This window comes from Mycteria americana, chromosome 1 (assembly GCF_035582795.1).
Source record: "Mycteria americana isolate JAX WOST 10 ecotype Jacksonville Zoo and Gardens chromosome 1, USCA_MyAme_1.0, whole genome shotgun sequence".
Classification (NCBI taxonomy): Eukaryota; Metazoa; Chordata; class Aves; order Ciconiiformes; family Ciconiidae; genus Mycteria; species Mycteria americana.
Window position 1 is genome coordinate 133,540,510 of NC_134365.1, and position 24,742 is coordinate 133,565,251.

At 42.6% G+C, this 24,742-nt stretch overlaps 1 protein-coding gene across 1 annotated transcript in view; it reads left to right on the forward strand.

Moving 5' to 3' along the window:
- Positions 1 to 24,742, forward strand: part of PCYT1B (phosphate cytidylyltransferase 1B, choline) — a 33,412-nt gene continuing 8,670 nt past the window's right edge. The window contains exons 1-7 of the mRNA XM_075520916.1: positions 1 to 276; positions 12,788 to 12,887; positions 14,335 to 14,451; positions 17,664 to 17,815; positions 18,768 to 18,846; positions 22,067 to 22,209; positions 24,385 to 24,573. Coding sequence (XP_075377031.1) covers positions 160 to 276; positions 12,788 to 12,887; positions 14,335 to 14,451; positions 17,664 to 17,815; positions 18,768 to 18,846; positions 22,067 to 22,209; positions 24,385 to 24,573 — 897 coding nt within the window. The 5' untranslated portion in view covers positions 1 to 159. The remainder of the gene's footprint in view (positions 277 to 12,787; positions 12,888 to 14,334; positions 14,452 to 17,663; positions 17,816 to 18,767; positions 18,847 to 22,066; positions 22,210 to 24,384; positions 24,574 to 24,742) is intronic.

The window sequence follows — 24,742 nt, forward strand, 5'->3', positions numbered from 1 at the left end:
CGCGGCGGACGCCCGGTTGCCATGGCGACGCGCGGCGGCCGTGCCCCCGGGCGGCTCCCGGGGAGACCCCCCGCGGGGCGGGCACACGCGTGACGGCGGAGCCCCGCGCCGGGCGGGCCCGGGCGGCGGCGGCGGCGGCGGGCGAGACTGCCGCCGGCCATGCCAGTGCTCGCGCCCGATGCTGAGTCAGAAACAGGTATCCCGAAATCCCCCTCTGAGGCGCGGCGCTCGGAGGCCATGGAGGAGCTAGAGCACACCTGCCCCCAGCCTCGCCTGGTGAGTCGGGCCCGGCCCCGGGCGGGGGCTCGGCCCCACCTCGGCCCTCCCGCCCGAGCCTCCCCGGGCGCGGCGGGGCGGGGGGCGAGTGCGGGGGGGCGCGGCGGCGAGGGGGCGAGGGAGAGGGAGAGGCCAGCGCCGTCTTACGGCAGGTCCCTTTGTGTGGCGCCGCGCCTCCGCGGGGAAAGGCAGAGCGGAGGCTGCTGCGGGGGCGGGCCGTCCCCTCGCCCTCGGGTGCGGATCCCGGCCGGGCTGCCCTTGCTGTGCTTTGTCGTGTGGGGACTTCGGGGAGTACGGTGACAGCTAAGCAGAATTTCTGGTCCCTGCTTTAAAAGCAAAAAAAAATAATCCCCGTGAGCCCGCGACGAGGAAGGGTGCCTTTGAGAGACGGTGTGGCAAGCTCTGCCGCATTTGCGAGAGGCTCGCAGGAAATAGCCGCAGTACAAAGCCACACGGCTTCGGCTCAGGTAGTGGGAAGCATGTGACTCGGTAAAGCCGTATTACAAGAAAAAAAGCTGCATGCCTTCAGTAACGAACGCAGAGGAGCAGCGGCCCCTCAAAGGAGGCGGCTGCGGCGGGCGATGGCCGGTCCCGGCTTCTCCCCGTGCCGCTGCGCGGGGCCCGGGCCGCGGCCCCGGCTGACAGGCGCGTCCGGCCGGGCGGCAGCCGCCTCCTCTTCAGTGACCCTCCCGGGTCCCGCTGAGCCCCGCGGGCCGGCCCCTCGGCCAGGTGAAGTGCACCCGGGAATGTAAATCCCACTTTTCTCAACTTCAGAGCCCAGCGAGGAGTTTCCCGTCCGATTCGGGATGTGTGAGGAAGAGAGTCTTGGGGAGCTGCGGTTTTTGGGGGGACGGGAGGATGAGGAAGAGCCAGGAGAGTGATAGTAAAAATGAACTCCTCTGGTGGCCTTTGGTTAAAGGTGAGGGAAGGCTCCCTCGAATCGTGCAGGCAACTGTACGAGGCTGCTGCGCCCCAAGAGTTAAGGTTCTGAGAGCTGCCCTTTTTTCATGTGCTAATTTAAAATAACTGGAATGTTTCTTCGCTTTTTATTGAAACCTTTTATTATTCCTGTCGGGAATGATCACTCCTTTCCCCGACATGGTATGCATCATTGGCAAGGCGGTAGAAAAATAATAACGATACCTGTTTGCACACACAGAAATGCAGAGACAGCATCAAGGTGTGAAAGTGCATGATTGATGCAACAGTTCAGTACTGGAAACTAGATTATTTAACACTGCAATTCAGCCACAGTCCTAATTAAAACATATTTAAACATCAAACTTCAGTAATTAAATTCAACTCTATAGTTGAAACATTGTTCTGATATGACAAGAAATAGCAACAGTTGTTGGAGCTGACCTAAATTAATGTTTTCTGCTTATAATTAGAATCAACTTTGAAGAAGACTGTTAATTTGTTCATGGAAGGCTTTTGGAGCTGTTTTGATAGGGAAAGTTAGCTCACGTGTTGTTACTGCAGTGTGTTCGTACAGGCTGTCTAAGATTTCTCTGTCAAAAGCTCAGATATAACAACCCGTTTGAATATATTACTCCATGTAGTCTGACATTTTAAAAGATTTTAAAGAAAGAAGTGACAATATGATGCCAGTATTTACAGTATCATGCATTCCAGTATAATTTCTGTGGAAATTAAGGTGACAGCTAGAGTACACGAATAAAACAGGAATTCATTATGATGTTTTAGATCTTCCTGAGTACCAATAATGGACAATGGAGACATTTTGAATAAAGATTTATGGAAAGTGTGTGCTTATAAAGTAATATTTTGTCAGTCAGCAGATCTTTGTTATCTTCAGGCAAAAAAAAAAAAATTGCCTGGTGAAATATAACACAATACACCGTATTTGTTAGGGCATAAGGAGTGATGCAAGCAAGCGTAGTCAAGTTATGTCTTGAGAAGAATTCAGAGCTGGTGTCCTGAAGAGTTAAAGTGAATCATCCCTTGACAGATGATCTAATAACATGGATATCAAGTTCCTATCAGATCTTTTTTAAGATCTTCAGTACTTTCTCTGATCCCACTCCTTTGAAGGCAGCATGTACAGTGGTGGGCCAGTAACCATGTCACTTACTTCATTAATGTAAATGAAAGAGGGGGTCTCAGTTAACTAAGATTTTAGTATCATTTTATTATCCTGGACCTCAGGATGGCTTTGGTACCTCAGAATGATATAACTGGTGGCAAGTAAAGTCTGTGATATTTTTATGACTTTTTAATGCTGTTCATTGGTTACTATGCTTCTCTCAATTATCTGGGCTTTCAAGTTCCTAATGTAGGCTCATTTTTAGGAAACAATTTTTGTTAAGAAAGAAATATAACTTCAGAATCAGCTCAAATTTTAGAAGATGAAAAGGGGGTTAGTTCTTTTCTGAAACAGTTGTCATCCTTTTCATTAAAACAGGAATTATTTATTTAAAGCCTTAAAACTGTGAATATTTTTAATGGATATCTGCCACTAGATCCTCTGATTTTAGGCTATGGAGTCTGCTAGCTTGGCAGGAAGTGTCACAGTAGGACTAAAGAAAACCCCTGTATCCTTCAAAGAGCAGGAAAACAGGGGACATTGAAGGCAATTCTCAGGTAAGTTTCAATGTGTATTGAAACCTGATGTTTTCCAGTGCCTAGTACTGTTGTGATATAAATTGCCATTAATTTTTTCCCAAGACACTCTTTGCGTTTTCTTAACCAACTGGAGCATTAATGAGCATTCGTTCTTCAGTTAATTCCCCTGGTCCATCTCTCACTTAATCTTTGCCTTCTTTACATTCTCAACTTCCACGTATCTGAATGCCAGAAAAATCTCTCTCTGAGTGACACACGTACCTTAGTCTCAATGCACAACGGAGAAACAAACCAATTAAGAGTTGCAGCTTTATCCGTAGCAGTGATTTTAGCAGTTTTGTAGTCAAGGAAAAAAACCCACAAATAGCATTTCTCCAGTCCTGGTTTGTATAGTTTTGCATTTATCCATTTTTCATCTGGACCAAACTGCTGGGTTAGGTCACTTTCTCATCTACCACTGTCCCATCCATATTTTTAAGTGAGCATTGCTTCTCCTACTTAAACCCTAGGATACCCATGGTTTGGTCATGGGGGTCTTCATTGTTTTAAATGGGATAAACATCGCTGCCGGTCATATCATGCCACACATTCAAGGTATGGCAGTTGCCCCTGGATAAGTTTCAACAAGCTGCAGAGCACTGCTGGGCTGTGGATCTTAGCCTGGGAATCCCAGCGTTAGGGTTTGCCTGCATGTGTCTGTACTAAAAAGGCCCGTAAGTGAGGCAAGTGCTTAGTTTAACTGGATGGCAGAGATACCATAGGAGGAAATACCAAAGAGTGAGTATGAAGCCTTGTGAAATGATTTGCTTATTTTTTTATAATTTATTTATGTCCCTTGGGATCAAGAGTTTGACTTTGGTCCCACAAGACTTCGGTCCCACATGTGGGTAGCTCCTTGAAGGATCGGTGTGCACCTCAAGAATTACCAATGCTCACCCTGAAAGAAACAAACAGGCATTTCAACACACTTTGTTCAGGAAGACAATTCTGGATAGTGTCTTTCATAAAAGGAAACAATGGCAATTTATAAGGACAGTGCTGCAGATAAAGCGAAACCAAATACACATCGAAACTTACTTGAAAACGAACTTCAAAACCTACTGCTTGGTCTCATCTTTCCCTTGAACACACTGGGAGCTTCTTTTCCTCTTATTTCACGTCTCTGTCATCCAACACAGGCCTCAGTGGTAACATCTGGGAAAGTACTGTTGGGACCTGGGTACCAGTGTCTTATTTTCAAAACTGGCTGAAGCCCTTAGGGTTAGGTCAGCGAAGGGAATGCAGGGCAATGAAATGTACGTTTCCATCGCAGTGCCTACCTTGTTGTGCTGTGAAACTGAGCCTGAATCAGGAACACAGGCTCTTCTGCAACACACAGGGAAAGTCAGGCACAACTTAAGGAACCTTAAGAAACCAGATAAGCAGAAAACCACCTGAATTAGCCAAAGTGAACTGCAGGGGAGGAGAGGGAGTAGACAGGTAGGCGGTTGGTTTGACCTGTGCTTGCAGGGATGTTGGTGGGTACAGGGCCAGGCAGGAATTAAGCAGCAGTTTTCATGAATTTAAGGTAAAGTGAGTCTATCTTCAGGATGACATAAAGAAGCAGATAAGCGCTTTTTGCCTTGTCTGCTCTATCCTTGGCAATGCAATCCCAGGAATACCGGGCTGTTCCCGAGATCATGGTTACGTGACATCCGTGCTACCATCGGACACCTGTTCTCAGGCAACTCAGGCTGTGGCCAGATCCTGTTTGCCTGTGCAGGAAGGGGCATCAAGGCCCTGTGTGGAAAATACCCAACTGGGTTTTTTTATGCTTAGTATCACCACTGCAAGGATAGACTAGCTGGAGACTCAGGACCTATCCATATGGCAGATAAAACATGTTCTGCCAAGGCACTGTAAGCATCAGGGCCATTTGAGGTTCACCCTGGCAATCTGAGTGCCTGCTCCCAAGCCCAGATTTACTTCTGCTGCCTTGTCTTGAGATTCAGGGGCTACAGACTTTTGCAGTTCAATAGCAATTAGGTATCAAATATCTTGGGGCCACTGAATCTACAATACTTCGGAGAATGAGACTCAGGTACAATTGAAGATCACAGCTCTCGCGTCATTTTAGGTATCAGCTGCTTTAGCCATTTTGTTTATTTTCTTGATTTTTTAGAAGAAATGAGAGTACATTAATTCATTTTTTCAAATTATTCAAGTACATTTGGAAAACACTGTTTTTCTTTTTTTTTTATTTTATGGAAGGGTAGAGGAGAATGTTTTAGTACTTTCACTCACTGGAGCTGTATAATGGTTTAAAGGGGCACTAGACTCCTTTAGACAATTTCTTGTTGCTGCTGTTAAGCAATGAAATGTTAAGCACAGAATTTGAAATAATTGCAATAAAAGTATGCATGCCTTGGATTCCTGTATTTTCATCCCTGGATGCCTTACTCCCTTTGTATTTGCAAGCAGTGTTTTGAGAGGGTCTGATGCAACCTCTAGAATTATTTCAGATATTTTATTTCCATGAGCTTCCACAGATCTTCATATTTATCTTTCCTGTATCACTGAAAGGTATATGCAATTTTAATCAGAGGAGCTAATGATGCATTTAGGGGGTTTTAATGTAGTTAAAAAGTGTTCCATGCATCTGTTTCTCTCTCATGTGATGTTATGACTTAGGGGGTCTGCCATCTGTTTGCTTCAAAGTGGAACTAAGCATAAATATATATGTAAACAGCTTTACATTTGAGGAACCTCAAATGACTTTATTTGACCAAATATCTTTTTGGTCCTTTACAAGTTTGGTTTCTGCTCTGGATTAATTTTAGTTTTCATAAATGTTGGCTACTACATAAAAGGACAAACCCATAAAAACATGCCAAGTGTGCTTGGTGCTTGGGGACATGTAGCAATCTTTGTTGCACTTAAAAAAAAAAATTGCCCGTAGACACCAAAAATCTGCTGTGACTTCCCCTTACTACATCAAAGGACATGCAATTGGTATATGTTCCAAAATGCCATAGTCTCTGCAAAAACATATTGCAATACGTATTCATCAGATATACAGAACTACAGATATTTTTTGCAGCATTCACAAATGACACATAAACACAGGGAACAAACATTACAGTACATGTATTGTATTCCTTGCTTGGAAATGCATATATGCAGTGCTATTTTAGAAGCAGCTTTTATTAGGAGAATATTACCAATTTCTTAAACTGTGCTGTTGTCATTACTATGAAGGTTTGTATCATATCTTTAAAAAAGGAGTAGAAAACTATTGTAAATAGATTCTCTCTGCCTCCTTCTCAAAAACATATACAACATTATAATGTAACATATGTATAAAACCTAAAAAGAAATCCAACACGTACATGGGTGTGGTGCAGAAGAAATACAGAATTAGGAGCCAAATACTAACTACACGGGCAAGAAGTATGCGTTGCATATAACCACACATCCAGGATCGTGCACAGACACCCAATGCAGCTGAACTGTCTATCACAGTATGTGCTCATACCTTTGTTTCCACGTAATCTGCTTTCCTTTCCTACACACACGTAGACACACACATAAGGTGAAAAGCTTTTGTGAAAGGCACTGGATGAATCAAGGGATCTGGTAGAGAAGCCCAGTGCACTCCCTATGGGAAAATAGTTCTTCCCAGGGTGCTTCTGCTTGCCAGCTGGGGAACTGCAGAGAGTACGTGCCTCCTGTGCGGGAGGAAAAAATGGGGTTTCTTTTGCTTCCACATAGCTCTATTTTGAGTAACAGTTTATACAAAATGCTGTTCTACATCTGACATGAAATAACTGATAGATGTTAAGTATTTTTATGTAGAAGCACAAGTAGAGATTGAATACTGGGCCAAATTCACCCAATATCTTGGCTATAACTCAGTTGATTTCAGTAGATTAAGCCTTGCCTATGTTAAAGCTGAAGTTAGGTCCTTTTAGGCATACATCAGGGTGTACACTAATGTACAAGTAAAAAGAAATGGGTATTAGAAAAAAATATGAACTAACATTCTCTCCAGTTTCTGGATTGATCAATAAAACACAGAGTGGCATTAGACCAGTGGTTACACGTTTGCTCTGTTGGTCATGGCCAGCCCTCAGCATTACTCATGGGCCAGCAAGCACCTGCCATTCAGCTTTTAATTGCAAATGCACTACGGCCAGTTTGTTCGGCAGTCCCGTTGCAATGTCCTCGTTTTGCAATGGCATCTGCAGGCTGCTGCCTGGTAACCAGTGCCCTGTTGAAGGAGCCGCATACTTTGTCCTGAAATACTACATACCCCTCCTCAGTGCCCGGACATCTGACAGCTTGGCTAAGTCTCTAGCCATCAGGACAGGAGGACATCTAGGCTCACAGGCTGCACGCCGCCTTAGCTGCAGTTTGTTCTTTCACTGAGTCCTACCTGGGTCACCTGTACGCAGTGCTCCTTCCAGCTGTGCCAGGGGAGCGGGCTCAGGTGGGTAAACTGCCGAGGCTCACATTTCTTTTCCAGCTGGCATTCATGGAGATTGAGATGCTTCCTCAGCAGTTCTTTCGCTTGAGCTCTGCTTGACTTGGGGCCCATCCTACCTCTAGGATGGATTTTATTTTCTAAGTAACGTGTTCCAGTTCAGTCGAAAGTCATGGCTGTCACGCAGGAATCTTGTCACAAAATTCTTTGGCCTTTTGCAAATATTAGACTAGATTATATAATAGTTATTCTAGTTTCATAATCTGTGAATCTGTACGTATATACATCATTGTGCTTCTTGAGAAGGCAGCGGAAGCTGCTTTTCTTCTATTATATCTTCAATTTGTAGTTGCATCTTGCACTTAATCGTTACTGACTTAATACTAATGACAAGCAAAGTATATTTGATTGAAGATAAAGCCCAGAAAAAGCAACTGAGAATAAGGCAATTTGGAATGCCTGCAAACAGATTTTTTTAAAGTTATTATTATTATTAGGTTAGTTTGCCTTATTTTTAGTTTACATCCACCTCCCTGAGTCAGCAGAACTATGGGAGAACAGGCTAGATTTTCTTTTGATACATGCGTTAATACTGGGACTGTTTGTGAAAAGTCCACTTGGAGGCACCCACCAGTAATACTCAGTTACAACTTAATTGCTCATAAATTTACCTGTTTGGGTCAAGGTTACCAAAGGTAATACATGAGAAACTGTGGTTTTCATTTTTCACAATGTTGACTCCCTGAACCTCTAAGAGAAGACCTTGGTAGTCCTTAACATAGTCTTTCCACTTGCAAAGGGTATTCATACTTCAGAAACTCAGCATGTATTTTTAGTTCCTTCTCAAGAGTTTTGATAGTGTTCTTCTCTTAAATGTTCCTTAAAACTGATGTCAGTGTTTCCTGCTCTGTAATTATTGTTTGCCAACATCAGGAGCAGGTTCCCAAAATAATCTTTCCTCGTATGAGTAGATCTTACCCATGTGATTTGTTCCAGTGAAATCAGTTATCTCTTTTAAATACTGCCTCTGAGATAAAAGATTACAGCATCAGACCTCCCACAGAACTTGCCTACCATCTTAATTGTTTTGTAAGCACAAGCCCAGCCTGCTCTACCAAGTTTCGCCTGTGTAGCTGTGCTGGTTCAAGATATGAAATTTTCTTAGACCTTTGTTGATGGCGAAATCTTAGATGACAATACAACTATTCTCTCTACCAAGAGAACAACGTTTTTGTCTATGTCATGTGGTGAGGGAGGTGGTGTAGCTGAGTGAATAAAAAAAGAAGAGTAGCTCCTTCTATTAGCACATGTTGCATGCAGTTACCCTGCAGGCAGAGTTACAATGGCAGATGCACTATGGCATAGATGGGTCTACATTGGCCACTTAAAAAATATTTCTGTCTTCCTTGCTGCTATGTAAAAAAAAAACAACCAACAACAATACAGAAAACAAGCAAACAATAACACAACTAATTACTTCCTATTACAGGCTATAAACAAAAGAGAGGGTGTGGAGGTGCTGTGCTTTGGACATGTTATTTCAGTGGTATGACTCCTGTTCCTCTACAAATCACCAACCACTTTCCTTTTAATCCATTGGAAACATAAACTATGAATGTTTATCTGCTGACTAGCAGCTAAGTTAAATGGCTACAGTAGCCCAAGAGACTATGAAGAGTGATAATAAAAAGGCAGCATTGAGATACACCTGAAAATAAGCTGCTTCTAGGGGTTAAAGTCTCTTCTATAAGGGGTTTCTTCATAAAGTATCCCGGACACAGAACCAGCTCAGTCCTGCCTACCACACTGTACTCTCCTCTCTGGGCCACTGTCTCATTAAATATACTCGGGGGTTACAAAGATGTTACTGGGTGCAAATGGAGCTGTGAGGTATTTGCTAGAAGCCCCCATTTACCTACCTTCCATCTTTTAATTTCCTGAAGTTTATTGAGCATCATTCAGTTATTTTGCAGATTTGTGGGAATGCAAGTAAGCCACTGAACTTGTCATAGAATGAATGGCTTCTGATATGCTAGGGTTATTGGATATGATGTTTTTGCATACGTTCATTTTTAGGAAGTGAATTTCATTATAATTGAATGCAGTGTCTTCATTCCCAGGAAATATGACTTGCATTGCAAGAGTGGTTTAACATCTCCTGAAGCAAATATCACTAACAAGTCCTAATATTACAATGACTTCTCCATTTATGGCATGTAATAGGCTTTCTCTAGACACCACATATTAATAATAAATAACAATGTGGCATTTGGATTGCTTAAATGAAAGTAAGGTCTCCCTGCTGACACGAGGTGTAAGGTGCTTATGTCATCAAAGATAACAGCAAAGTGTGAGCACCATGTAAATAATTTTATATTCCTATCTATTAAAGCTCTAGAAACTGGAAGAGTTATCAGTTTGAACACTGTATAAACCACCTTGCAGTTAACAGGGAAGGGCAACAAAAATATTCAAAGTTGTGGACCAGCTTCCATACAAGGAACAAATAAACATGGTAAAGCTCTTCAGCCTGCAAAACGTGACTGCGGGAGAAAAGAGAGAGGACTATGAGATCATGAGAGGCAGGCAATAGGTGACTATGGATGAATTTACTGAATCTTCCAGTACAAGAATATCAAATAAGACAAGGAGAAAGCAGGTGCTGAACAAACAAAATGAGGTAATTCATCACTGAACTCATGCTTAGGCTGTAGAGCACCCTGCTACAGGATGATGCAGATCTCAGAAGCTTACCTTGGTCCAAAATACGAGCCTAATTTGACTTGCTTGACTAATCACAAAATGTAAATGCCTAGAAAATAATGAAGGCACAGATGAGGGGAAGAATCTGTTAGAGAAAGACAGAAGTACATTTGCACAAAGTCTTTGTCTAACTATCTGATTATTGGCAAAACTATAGCGAACTTCTAAAAGTACTTTAATGGATTAACCAAAATGAAAAAGCTGCTATATAAATTACTTGCTCTCTTCTCCCAATTCTAGTTATTACTGACAAGAACCTGGAAGGAATACAAGTAATTATATACAAACGGAAAGAAGTTTGATAAATTATTTCTGGTTTTTAATAATTTTTGGAAATATTTTATCTTATGCTATAATATACAAACTCAACTGTCTCATCTTATTTTACTCATAAGATTTTTTGTTAAGCTCAGCAACATTTTTTCTAGGCCAGATAAAATGAAATAGTATTGGATACTCATTGGGAAGCTATTGCTGTATTTCCCTTGATCTGTCAGCACATGGTATTTATGCATTTCTCTATGTGGCTTTGATAGAATATTGCTGATTTTAATCTATTGTATTTAATGTATTTTCATATCCAATGACTGAGAGGTCACAGAGTAATGGGAATATTGAGAAGTCTGGTTCTAAGCTCTCAGCTGTAAAGCGAGCTTTAATGATGAGCGTTTACAAAAGCTGGACCGATATGAAGCTAATAGAGGTGGTTCTCCATTGAGCAGAGACCGAAAGAAAAATCTTGGTGTTGCAAAGGCGTTTGCATGGATAAAAAGCACCACTGTGTTTGCCGGGGGGGGGGAGGAGGGAATATCTTGCTGCAAACCAGGCCTATTTTCTTCAAATAATCTCCAAGGAAACAGCCTCTGCCAAGCTAGGATCTGATTACCAGTTGCAGGCCTCAGACCATAGCCATTATTGTTTTAACATTTCTGCCTTCCTCTTTATCCCAGCGGGAACCAGGCTGTATGGGCTGCCGTGTAACTTGACCTTGCTTGGAGATAAAAAGACAGGTTAGCACACAGCGATCACAAAGCCAGAAGCAAAAAGACAGTGTTTAGAAAATAAAGGAAGGAGCTGGCACAGTATGATTATGTGTAATGTTCTACGCTGTGCGGCATGGGTGGCCTGATGAACAGTTCCTGTCCACGAAACCCAGGCAGAAACTTGGACTTGGTCATAGTTTATCCATTTTTAACCTTGTCTCTGCAGAGACACTGTGCTTTTCATCACTAAGATACTAATGATGAAGTTTTCCTGCAATATTTGAAATTATGAAAAAAAGGAAAGAAAAATGGAAGGAGAAGAAAAAGAAATCTACATAAAATTGTAGTGCTTTCGGTAAACAAAATGACTAGTAAATCAGCAGAAAGAGCTGGATATGAATCTTTAAGTCTTTGTTGCTGTTTTGCTAGTGTCCTCTGAGCTTTCCATGCAACAAGCCAGTGAGCCCAGAGGTCAGCAGCAATTAGGCGTGACGTTTTAAAGTGTCTCAGGGATGCTAAAGAAAATAAACGCTCAGTGATTAAGCATTCAGCATCTAAAAGCTGGAAAAATGTGTAAAGGGGAAGAGAGATTCTGTTATGATCAACCGTGGGTGTTCAAACTGGTATGACAGCTGTACATCACACAAGTGGTCACTGTCAAAACCCAACCAAGCCACCACTGCAAGGCCATGAGGTCCCAGCTAAATCATAGCGGAGGCAAAGTAAGGGATAGGTTTCCTTCAGCTTGTCTCAACTACCACCTCATCTCACAAAAACAAAGCAAACCAAAACTCAGGTCATGGTAGTTTGCTGTTTCTATGATTTCATAAAGATTTCAAGCCAAGAGCAGTAGAAGTGTGTTTTTTCATACCAGACCATATGGCAGATAATAAATATCTGAGGTTCTGATCACTGATAACTTCCTACATAGGCATGGGCAGAAAATGCAATTTCTGTAATCAGGTTTCCTGACAGATAATGCCACGTCATTCTTCACACATCCTCACTCTCTCTCTCTTATATCTTTAGGTTATAAGCTCTTCAGAGCAAGTACCCTTGTGGTGCTCTGACCACAGTTAGAGCATTTTAGTACTATTACAGTATGTGTCAGACCAGAGAAAGGAATTGCAGCTCAGTTAGCTCTAGTTAGGTGGGACTTCTAGTTGCAGTCTTGGCTTTATTTTGAATGGCTCCTCAAAATTATACAAGGTTCTGATTAAACACACAACAAAACAACCTGGAGTCTCAGTCATCGGTACTGATGTCTTGTCACTGGGAGGAACTGGTGCTTCTGAGGAGGTGGCCCATTTGTAGCTTTCTAAATCCCAATTAGTTTTTCCAGCTATTATTTACACATAGCAGAATACATTTTTCATCTTGGACCTTTGGACTCATTGAGAACAAACCAAGGGTTAAGCTGCTTGGGCCATCAAACCTGGCTTTGCCCAGCAAAAGAGAAATTAAGCACCTGCCCCTACCTCAAAAGTGCTTGAGCTTCTCAACAGACAAAGAATTAAGTTGCATGATGTGTTTGGAAAGCTTTATTTTCCTCATCATTTTACGTTGTGTGAATTGTGCATGACCAAAAGCAAAAATCCCCAGGTAAAAAAACAGCATTAAGCCTGGTTACAGCATCCTGCCACAGTTAAATGGTTCTTTTTTAACTACTTGATGGAAAAAACAAATTTACTTTCTTTGTGGTTTTTTCCCCTTCCAGACTCTGACGGCACCTGCCCCATTTGCAGATGAAACAAGCTGTCAGTGCCAAGCCCCCCATGAGAAGCTAACCATTGCACAAGCCCGCCTGGGAACACCAGGTATGTGGAGAGCGCAACATCAGCAGGGCCATGGGTGCTGGGACCATGGGACCAAAGCACAGGCTGTCCCTTTACAAATGTCTGTCAATGTTCACTTGTGCCTTCTACTTGGAAGCTGAACAGCCAGCCTGGTATTGGGTGCTATCAGGTAGTGGGGAAGAAACCAGTAACTAGAGGACCATTATATTCTGCTAGAGGAACAACAGGAGAAAACGTTTCAAGTTAGAGTTTGATGTTTTCGTGGATGTCTGCATGTTGGTTGGAAGGCTTGCCAGTCCACTCCAGCCAGCCTGAGAATTGTGTTGTGTAGTGGCTACCTCCTGGATTCTCTTCCTGTACTGCCTCTGTATGCTGGAAAACCTCTTCTTTCACTGACGTTTTCATCGATCACATCAGACCTTAAGTGGCCTTAAAGGCCACCTGCCCTTTGAAAAGAAACCATGCCCAATTTTGGAACTCTTTATCTGGACCTTTTTTCCAGACCTACCTTTGTGATTGGGCTGGGGAAACAGGATGATTTCACATAATGTCCCAAATACATAATTCAGCCCCCTAAATTCCAAGAGATACTTTTAAAAAGCACCTTTGTATACTTACTCCATATTTAAAATAAGCTTTTACAGTACCTACACTTTATAGGGGTAAGCCACAGCTTTCCATTCAGCTCTGCAAGGAACAACGTTCTCCCGTGGACCCGTGGATGTCCTGACAGCAGAGACATCTCTCTGTAGCACTGAAGCACAGTCCACGGAGGTTGGAACTCTGTCGCTCTCATCTCCACTGTCCTTTTGCTTGGAGGTGGCACAGCTGTCAGGCGTCATTTGGTAAAGCAAGTCGTTTTTCTATCTGGAGGCTGCTGCTGAAGATGTCATACAGAAAGCAAGAGTTATAAGGATGATAGCAGGAGGATGGTGAGAAAAGAAATGATAGGCTCATTAGAGAGAAGAGAAGAGCTTGGGGGAAGTATGAAAAAAGGGAAGTGAAAGGTTTATGTGGAAGAGGTAAGCAATACATTTTTACAGCAGTAAGCTGTGGAAAAAAGAAAGTCACAGACAAGAGGGGAGGAAAAGGGAGATCATTGGAAAAAATAAGGAAAATTTTGAAAAAATCCAGAAGGCAGAACTGACTAGAAAGGCAGAAAGAAAAGAACAAGACATATGGTGGAACTCCGAATGAAGCAGGAAGATGACATTTTTCCTAAATTAGAATACCGGGATGATGGATGATAATAAATAGGCTAAGTCTGAGAGAAAACAGCAGAGAGTACAGAGAAGAACAAGTAACGAGCAGGATAAAACACTGTGAGTTCACCCACGGTGCATTTTGAACATCAGAACTGGGGTAAATCTCCGCAATCATCTTACCTGGGAACAAAAACCTGTCCAGTAGAATTAAGTGCAACTTGTTTCGGGTCTGAAAAATCACCGTTCTGTTTCTTTCTCCACAGTTGACAGACCTGTCAGAGTGTACGCAGATGGGATATTTGACCTCTTCCACTCTGGCCATGCTAGAGCTCTTATGCAAGCCAAAACTCTATTCCCAAATAGCTACTTATTAGTAGGAGGTAAGATCAGAGTTATTTATTGCTCTGGATTTTTGCTTCTGTGCTTCAGTATCAGAGAGTTATTGCCGTGCTCGCACCCCCAGCTGTTTATACACTGTGACTTTGAATGCTACTTTCACTCTGGGGGCTTTCTATAGGCGATTTGCCTTGAATTACGTCTTACAATTGCATCAATTAAAGTAAAAGTCAAATTCTGCCCTCAGCAGCACAGGCACAATTCCCATTCTAGTTAAAGCAGGTGCCTGCATGACTCTGAGCTTAGAATAGCTCTGTATGAATAATTTACCTTTTTCAGTTATTCACTCGAAATTGTTCAAAGATGGAGATGAGTGAATGAGATCAACTGCTCATTTATTTCTGGCTCCTCGGTCCCTCTGCCAGCCAGGCACAGCCCACGTCCCCTGGCTGCTGGGTCAGTACTGTGTGTGCAGACCCAGCCTTCAACATCAGCAGAGAAGCTAAATCCAGCCCGTTATCATTGGAGACCCAAATGTAGGTCATGATTTGAATGTAGTTTTCAGCTCACAAGTGACCCCGGGCAGGTTACTTCCTTATCAGTTTTTTTTTTTGCCATGAATATCTTCTTTTTTTGCTGTGCGGCTGGCTAACAGCTGTTCAGCAGTTGGTATGTGCCTGAGGAGTCAACTGGAGGGTGGCTGTGTCCTGCCTAGCTGGCTGTGCGAGCCCTGCTCTCGTGAGACCTCATAAACATGCATTGCAGTTCCAGTTTCCCTGCACCTTTGGGACTGAGATATGCCTCGCATAAACATTTCACAGCAGCCTTCAGCTGCTCAAATGCTTATGGCAGTGATGATAAAGCAAATGCGAATGCAACCTTCAGACACTTTATAAGATGCATTGTTTTGCATCTTTGTCCCAAATTAGTTGAAAGAGGGAAAAAAAGACCCAACACAGAGGAAAAGCAAAATCTCCTATAAACACACTTTTCGGTTTTACTCTTAAGTTTATGAATTGTGGCAATTCCCATGGAGCTTCCTGGGAGGGAAAGGAGACATCCCTTTGTTATGAAGGAAACATTTAGGACTCTTGTTTTCCTGCTGAGCCAGATAGCTTGCAGAAGAAGCTAGTGGAGGTGCAAGACTGTGAGGTTTAAAAAAAAAAAAAAGGCAAGTTACAGATGTTTTGTTGTTTCTTTTAAAGGAGCAGGGGGTGTCCCAGATCAGGGAAGGAGCTCTGGGGCAAAAGCCTGGCCCCTTTGAAATTCACAGCATAGCTTCACTTTGCCCTTATTTTTGGAGTGAAGGACAAAGCAGCCAGTACTCATCAGCACCTCTTCCCAGCAAGGCACTCTGCATCTTAGCATGTTTAAAAAATGGGCACCTTTCCACACCCACATACAATTTGTGCTGCAAAAGCACTGGTATCATGTGTCTTTGTGGGCACCACAACCAACCCCTTTATTTCTTGTTGTGAAGACAATTATTTGGAGCTAAGAAATTTTTTTTAATAGATATTTATACCTTCCCAAATCAGTCATTAGAGCAGGATGACAGAATCAAAAAGAAATAGAGAGATATTGTGTCTGCACTGTACATGAACAAACACTAATCAAAAAATGAAATCAAACCTTTCTACAGAATTCAAGCAAAAATTACTATTTTCCAATAATTTTAGTAGACCCTTTCTTCCAGGAGAGGGTAGCTTTAAGATGACATAAAGGCTGTAAATAAACATAAACACAATCTCAGAAGGGATCTTTCTACTGAAAATGCTTTGATCTCCATTAAATTTCTTGTCAGCAGGCATCAAAAAAAGACATAATAGGATAGAGTAGCATTTCACTAGCTGAAATTCATATGTATATTATTATCTGGCTTTGAATTTTGCACAAACTCCAGGGCTATCTAAGCCTTCCTACATTTTTCCTACTTTAAAGGTCCTTAATGACCATCACAGCAAGAACATCCATTTTAGATCTCAAAAAAACCTGCATCTTTGCCAGCACCTTGCCTGATAGGTTGATGTTTTCAAATTAGAAAGAAGCAGCAGCTGTAGGACTGCTCTCACACTTCCCTGCAGCACTAATAACATTGCATTTATCATTTGTCAAGTACATTTACTGTTTGTCCTGGTGTCACAGACAAGTGAGATCCAAAGGCACAGGTCTGACCTGTGGTGAAGGACAACCACTCTCAACCCAGCTATAAATGGGTATCACATTATTCCATGTGGGGTGTCAAATGACTATCGTAGCTATAATATTGGACAGTTACAGTTGTGGGGACAGGCCACTGTGTTTTACACAACGTTATGTGGGTAGAAAGATAATACCTAGCTTTTATAGTCCTCTGGTAAAATGAGGGGAAGCAACACCTGTGTTAAAAGCAATGTGACAAAGTATTGGTACATCCAGAGTTAAAGATGCAGGATTTCTGGACTTGCTCATTCCACTAGAGCATACAGCTTCTCCCAGTCCTTTCCATGGGGCTTCCTTCTGCGATTTCCCATTTGAACATGGCATAAGCCTTACTTCTCTTTCTATGAAACCTGCTGAACTCAAAGCTAAACTCAGAGACAGATTCCTATAAACTCTGCGTTGACTTGTTTTCCATCAGTGTTTATTTAGTGAGAAACTGTTCTACTGTGATTTAGAGCTTTGTTGGCAAATTCATCGTTTAGGGCATTGTTTACATAAGAACAAAAAGTGGGAACAGGAGACCCAGAGAGGCTGAGGGGTCTCCATCTTTGGAAGCTCAACTGGACATGGCCCTGAGCAACCTGCTGTAGTTGACCCTGCTCTGAGGAGGGGTTTGGATTAGGTGATGTCCAGTGGTGCCTTCCTGCCTCGACCATTTTGTGTTACATGACATTTGTGAGCACTCTGTAACTGCTGACAGTGCACTTTTTGATTGTTTTTAAAGCATTGTCCATCACCCTTGAAATTTCACAGCCCATGAAATCCCCACTTATAGTGGGATTGATTTGCCTCAACATGTGCCTATAGTACCGCTTGAGGTGTCCTACAGTATCTCACTTGGGCTCTGGCTGCAGCTCCAGAAAGGGAAGGATTGCTCAGAAATCTGTGGTTGTACCTGCCAACCCTGAACAGAACTCTTAGATGCCCTGGAGCACCCCAAAACTAGCTAAGCTAATAACTAAGTGCTTAATGGAATTATCAGGAAATAATTAACTGCTGATCATGCTAATTCTACTGAGTGTAGAGCCATTTTGTTGATATTTCCATATTTTAGTTTGCAGTGATGATTTAACTCATAAATTCAAAGGCTTCACTGTGATGAATGAAACTGAACGATATGAAGCCCTCAGACACTGTCGTTATGTGGATGAGGTCATCAGAGATGCACCCTGGACACTGACACCTGAGTTCCTTGAAAAACATAAGGTACATTTCTCCCCTTATCCCTCCCTTCCGCTTTGTAGACTGACAGTTGAGAATAAACAGCAAGCCTGTGAAATTCTATTAGCTGGAGCAAATTATTTAATTCAGTTAATTCCCGTCACTGAAATTAGGTACATGGCATTGCTTGCCTCTGTCTTTGTCAGAAAATGTTGTATTTGTCTTGCCTTTTTTTTCCTCAGGATGCTGAGATGGTTTCTGTAGTGGGATTTTTGAATGGCACAATAACACTGAAGAATTATTCACAAATTGACTTTCAGGAAAGGAGATCATGAACCAGAACAGTTATCACGTAGTGACTAAAGTCCTGTTAAAGTCCTGAATTAAAGGCACGTTTCTTATTAATGTCAACAAGTGCAATAACTGGCCAGAAATACATAAAAATGTCATATGTCCTCTAAAAGGCAGGATATAATTTCTTATGTGCTATTGACTGTCTTGCAATATATATAAGTCTTAACAAAAGCATAATTAACTAGGATGTATTTTAGTGTCCATATCACTGGGTAACGAATGGACAGCATGACAGTACTAGGTATACACGTATATATGCACAGCCCTAAGGAGGCAGAATCAATAATCCTGCCTCCATGGTTTTGAAAGCCAAGGCTTTGCCACTTGACTTAGCTCTTCCAGTAGCAGTAAAAGCAGGAATGGGTGTCTTAGGTTTTCTACAGAATATCACAGAGAGCCAGCCAGAGCGATGTGTTAATGGCAGTGCTTCTGGAGACAAGCTTTCTGTTCTTTCATAATTGGTCATACAACACAGCAATTGTAGGCCTAAATCTAGTGCAATATTCTAGGTGATGGCTTTAGGATGAGAATGTCAAAAGCAAGTCAGCTGAAGTAAAGAAAAGAGATGATCCTCCACAACGATCCCCCACTGAACCAAAATTCAGTGATGGTGGCATGTGATTCTTCTTCTGTTCACTGGCAGATTGACTTTGTAGCCCACGATGACATCCCGTACTCCTCCGCTGGCTCGGATGATGTATACAAACACATAAAGGAGGCAGGTAAGGGCAACTTTACATTTTTAGCACCTTCCTTTTCAGCCTCAACTCAAATTCTTTTACTGCCTTTTCACCTCGACTGCTGGGAGAGGAGCAGTAGAGCGTTCTCTTATGCCCTAATGGTAGGTACTGCTGACTTCAGCAGAAAGGTTCACTTTGTAAAGCCACAAAGGATGTCCTTGGCTGAATTCCTGCCATAACCCCAGGAAACCATTCAGATCTGTCAGGGAAGAGTCTCATCTGAGTTTTTTAAACAATTTCAGGGTGCTCAATTAGAGCTCTGAACCAAGGAAAATAAGTTCAGTTCCCACAGCAGCCCAGCCAACTTCAGTGGTTTGTTGATAACCACAAACTGATGACTCCTTGACACAGCCCAGTCCTGAATACAGGCAAGCACAGGCAGCCTTCAGGAGTCATTAGGATCCACTTCTGATTTGCACTGAGGGTTCTTTTTACTACACTGGCAGAGGGTTTAAATCAGTATCAGCATGATTCATTTGCCATGACTATTTAGCAGTTTGGTTGACTACCATATTACGTTGAACATGACCATGCTGAAGTCATCAGGAGTTTGTATCTCTTCAGTTCAAGGAAGCTGAATTAAATCTGAGGAGACAGTATTAAGCCCTGTTTGCTAGCAGCAGCTGTCCTAACACAGTGAACAGCACGGGAGGAGGAACAGATCGTACCTTTCTTCTGCTCCCTGGAGGTGCTGCCCTGAACACTGGCAAATCCATCCTCTTCCTGGTCTACATAAACATGTATATTGGAGGCTTAAAAAAATTCCAGAGCAAATCTGCCTGATGATAATTTGTCATGCAAAGTGACCTTCTCAAGCTATACAATGACAGCAGTAGACCAGGTACTGACCCTGAGCTGAAAGAATAAGCTTTTTATAGCAGCAATTCTTGATCTTTTTCCACTTGCAAACCTCACTGTGGTGTCAGACTCACAACCCTCCTTTGGGAACTGCTGTTTTACAGTTTCAGAGCCAGCACCAGCTTACTTCACTAGGCAGTGGAACAAAGGTACCTCTGGTAAGGACGGGTCACCGAGGGACAAACAGGATATGTGCTGGCCAGGCAGCTATGTTGCCTTTCTTCTATTAGGTGCTGAGTGCGCAGGACAACATGACAGGAGCCCTTGGTGTCACTGCATCATTACCAGACTGAGTTGGAGAGTGCCCAAACCTGGCACATCCTTCTCTGCTGTTGTGGGGCAGGGGTGCAGTGCGCACACATCCTGATGAGAAATTCAAACTTCATTTGCAGAACAGAGTATGGACTTACAGCTTCAGGGACTTGTGGTCTGTCCCATGTCCGTCACTGCGACATGCTGGAGGAGTGACTTCCGTCTTGTATGGCTGAATTTTTTTTACATATAAACTGGGAATAATGTTACCTTATTTGTGAAGAGTTTTAAGATCTAGTGCTGTAATAGTCATAACGCTCCAGAACAGCATTATTACAATAGTGAATTTCCCCGTTCTCCTAGGGTGTTTTGTTTTAAATAGACCAATGCTGTGGATGCACTTGTGCATTTTCCTTAGTTCCAGTACTCCCGTTTTCCCACATCAGGTTGTTGGGGAGCAGAGAAGCAGATCGGAACTGCGGAGCTCCTTGTGTAGATTCCCATGGGCTCCCATTTGCCCAGTCCCTTCAGCGGGTGGGAGGGCGTATGGACAATGGTGAGCTGGGTGACGGTGCACTGACTAAACCTCTGCACATCTGTGAACAATTAGTTTGGAAAACATGAATCAGTCCAACACATGAAGCATATGAAAGCAAAATCAGTGACTAAAGGTAATGTTCTCATACATGGGTTTGTGCATCTACTTGAAAACAATTCCACTTTTGGCTTAGCAAGGGTAGGGTTTGGATTTGTTCATATATTCTTGTAGCTCCTATCTTAAAAGGCTTCTGGCTCAAAGTGGTTTTCACTGCTTCCAAAAATAGTTTCCTGAGTGACTGCTGCAAGCCTGAAAAGCACGATCAGGGAAACCTCTCTGCTCGTGATTAAAATAATCTGGTTTTCAGCAGAGTATTAATTACAGATCAGAAAGAAAGAATATCCTATAGCATTTAGTCACAAGAGGCTGCTAAGCTTCTTGATTCCTTCTCCAGATCTTTTTCTAACCCTGCGAAATTAGCTAGCAATGCCTGCCTACTTCAAGTGAATGTGCGAGGATTAATTTGCCAGTAGCTATACCACCCTTTTAAGACAAAGCACTACTTTGTTTTGCAAAACCATTTCCAGTCTTATCTTACAGCTCTCTCTCATCAGCAGCTTGATGTTCCAATTACATATAAGTGATTGTAGTAATTTTTGTAGCCCTATCTAACTACTAAACCAAGGTGTGCTAACGCTCTATTACTGCCTTTGTGACTTGCTTTAACAGTTCAAGTGATCCTGTCTGGATGAGGAGCAATTAAAAAGCAATATATTCCTCAGGTGTGTTGAGGAAAATACAAGCAGTATTAATAAATGGCCAGTTTTATTAGGCACGGATCTGTCGGAGCAGGGACAGTGGTTATGCAGCCACTGACATGGCCCAGGTGGACATGAAATGGGGGCTATGGATACCTTCAGTCCCCACGGTGTATCTGTGTTTGTTCATACCGCCGTTACGCTTCATCTTCCTGTTACAAGCTACCGGCAGCTCCAGGGTGTTTTCCAGTTATTGTAACGCATCTTTTACCTGAAGGCGCTTCCTGGCTTAGGCCAAGGCCAGAGGCTGGTCTGTTTTACTCAGAAGAACAAAGACCATCAGGTGGTGCCGCACAGGAGGGGAGGGGAGAGTAGAAATACACAGCAGAGCAGCAAATGGCCTTTCAATAGCGGGAGTGGAAGCCAACCCCCTGCTCCTTTATATAACATTAAATAAGGGCTACACTTATAGGAAGGACTGCTCAGTGAATTGTCACAACTGCGAGGTTTAGCCTTCTTGGCTCGGGAGCCCCTGCCAGTCTAATGACTTCCACATCACAGCGAAGAGGGCAAGTTTTAGCCTTTCTGAAGACTTGAGGAAAAATGAGCGGTATAGCAACCTAGTGCCTTCCCTAAGCTCACACAGGAACAACAGGAAAGAACGAGGAATAAGAAAGGCAGAATTGTGAGTCTCTTAGCTTTGGTCAGGCATTTTTGTGTTCATCCTCAGCTACCTGCCGCAGTGCCTGGTCCTGCCGTGCTTTCTCAGCGGGCTTTCTTTTCCCACTTTGCTCAGGAATGTTCGTACCAACGCAGAGAACTGAAGGTATCTCAACATCAGATATCATCACAAGGATCGTCCGGGACTATGACGTGTACGCCCGGCGCAACCTCCAACGAGGATACACCGCCAAAGAGCTGAATGTTAGTTTTATAAATGTAAGTACACCAATCTGCATTTGCCTCTGAAACACTCTCTCCTAGGACCCCGAATGTAGAGTGAAGGTTAAGAAAGGGTATCTTCCTCTTGCTGCTTTTAAAATAGCTGGGAAGAACTTAATTTAAAAGGAACTGGTAAGCTGAGGGTAGTTTTAATTGTTCCTATTAATTAGCAGCTTCATTTCCATTTTATGCTTTCACGTTTGTGACAAAGCTGCTGCTCCCCCTTCCTCCTTGAGTGGGTGACTTAATGACACACTAGGAAGGGGCCCACCCCACCCACCGCAGGCTTCTCAGCCACTCACCCAAGACACCGTTTCTTTCTTTATTGCTGTTGTGAGAAGGCAGCACAGAGAGCAAAGGTTTTGATATCCAAACTTTCTCTACAATGTGATGGGATAAAACCAAAAAAACCACCCCAACCGCTGAGCAGTGAGATTACTAGAGGAAGCTAAAATGGTTTTTAAAAGACAAGGAAGGGTGTTAGGAAGCTGGTACGTAAATGATGCTGATCAGAAGCCACAATAGGTAGGGCAAGAGCCCCATTTGAAAAGATGGCTCAGATTATTCAGCTTCCACATACAGAACTGCATCTTAGCCGCCAGTGAGGAGTAAACACTTAACAGAAATGAAAGTTTACTTTCCTTCATTTTCTGTTTCAAGTCTTAAGGCCTCAAGATAACCCACATTACCAAAATCTTTCCTGTGATTGGACTGGCTTGCAAGAGGACTTCCCCCTCCTTCCCTGGAGCTGGGAAACCCCCTTGTGAAGGACCAAATTGTGTCATTTCATGAGGGGTTTGCTTACTTGTTTCTTATTTTGAAGTCTGGCAGATAAATCACAGATCACAGGGCATAAATATTTATTTCACTATGGGTTTTTTTCAGTCTTCTACAAAATCCTGCTTGTAAGTACTCCACCCAGAAGGATCACTATTGCAAATACCCGTTAAATTAAGGCATACGGGATGCCTTGGGGGTTCTCAAATTTATCCTTTAGAGGCTCTGAGGTCAAGATACTGTTGCATAGGTATGCTTCCCCCAGTCTCAAGACACTGATGTATCCTGAAGTCCCTCCTGGCATTTGGTTATTTAGCTTATAGTAATTTAAATGCAGACATACTAATTTGTACCAAAGACCATTTGTGTTTCAAAATTAAAAAAAAAAAAAACAACCCACAATTTCACCACAACAGAAGAGTGATGGTTTCCTTGTTAAAGAAAGGCTTGGTCACCTATTAGGTGCAAAGCGAGTTCGGTTTCTTTGGACTTTGAGGATTTTGTTTGGCCTTGTGGCCTGCAAAGATGGTTCTTCTAGTGATTCATGAGCTAGAATAAAACCCACCTCAGCACTAAACAGTATTTTTTTAAAAGTAAATTCAAGTGCCCATTAAATGAAGTTCACAGGAAATTAAAAGCTGATAGTGATCTGTGCTTCTACAGAGACCATTACACCTTCAAGGGCACAGCGTTAAGTTAGCTGTGTGTCCTGTACCTTTGAGGAGCACAGAGGCATTTCAGGACAAAAGCCCTTTAACCCTGAAGTATTTGAGAAGCTTGGCCTGATGAGAGCTCCCTAACGTTATCTTCCCTGTCCCTCTCTTTTTCTGTGTGACTTAGAAAAGAGGGCAAGCTCCTAATTGCTGTCAAGTCTGCTGGGCACAAGCCACTGGCCTATGCGCATCTTTCTGTTGCAGCCAGAAGCTCCTGTGTTAGCCAGGCTTGGAGGTGAAGAGAGTTTTCCTTCTGCTCTGCAGAAATCCCAGCAAAGAGACATTTTGGTCCAAGTTATCATCCAGGCTGGCAAGTCAGCAGTGGGCTGCATTTGCTAGGAAACCCAGGGAGATCTGCCTTTTGCTTAAGTTTGAGCTGTTAATTTCTCACTTGTATCCTTCACAAGATTCATATAATTTTCAAAGTGCATTCAGTCTGAAAATATGGAAAGATTCATTTAGTGGATTAAACGCAGTAATCACACAAGATGGTCTTTTCAATATGTACCTTCTGCACTTCATCCCACAAATGTTAAATTTGCATTTATAAAAATAATGTGAGAATAGTTAACCAAGGCCATATGTATTAGGATACATTAATGCAATTTTTTTCTTCTCAACTGTCAGTGGCTAATTATTTTCAAGTCTCTAATATTAATCTCCATCCACACTTTTAAAACAGGAGAAGAAATATCGCTTTCAAAACCAAGTGGACAAAATGAAAGAAAAAGTCAAGAATGTAGAGGAAAAATCAAAAGAATTTGTTTACAAGGTGGAAGAGAAGAGCCATGACCTCATTCAGAAATGGGAAGAAAAGTCCAGGGAATTTATTGGCAACTTTTTAGAGCTGTTTGGACCCGACGGAGCCTGGGTAGGTATTCTGCCATCCCAGGCAGTCTGAGTGGTTTTCATTTGTCTTCTGTAATGCAGATAAAGGGCAGATTCTTTTGCTGCAGTCTTTGTTTTGAAAGCCAGCACGGTAGGATAATGCCAAACCTGCCTGCTGAATCCAATAACGCATGCCAATACTGCAGCAGGAG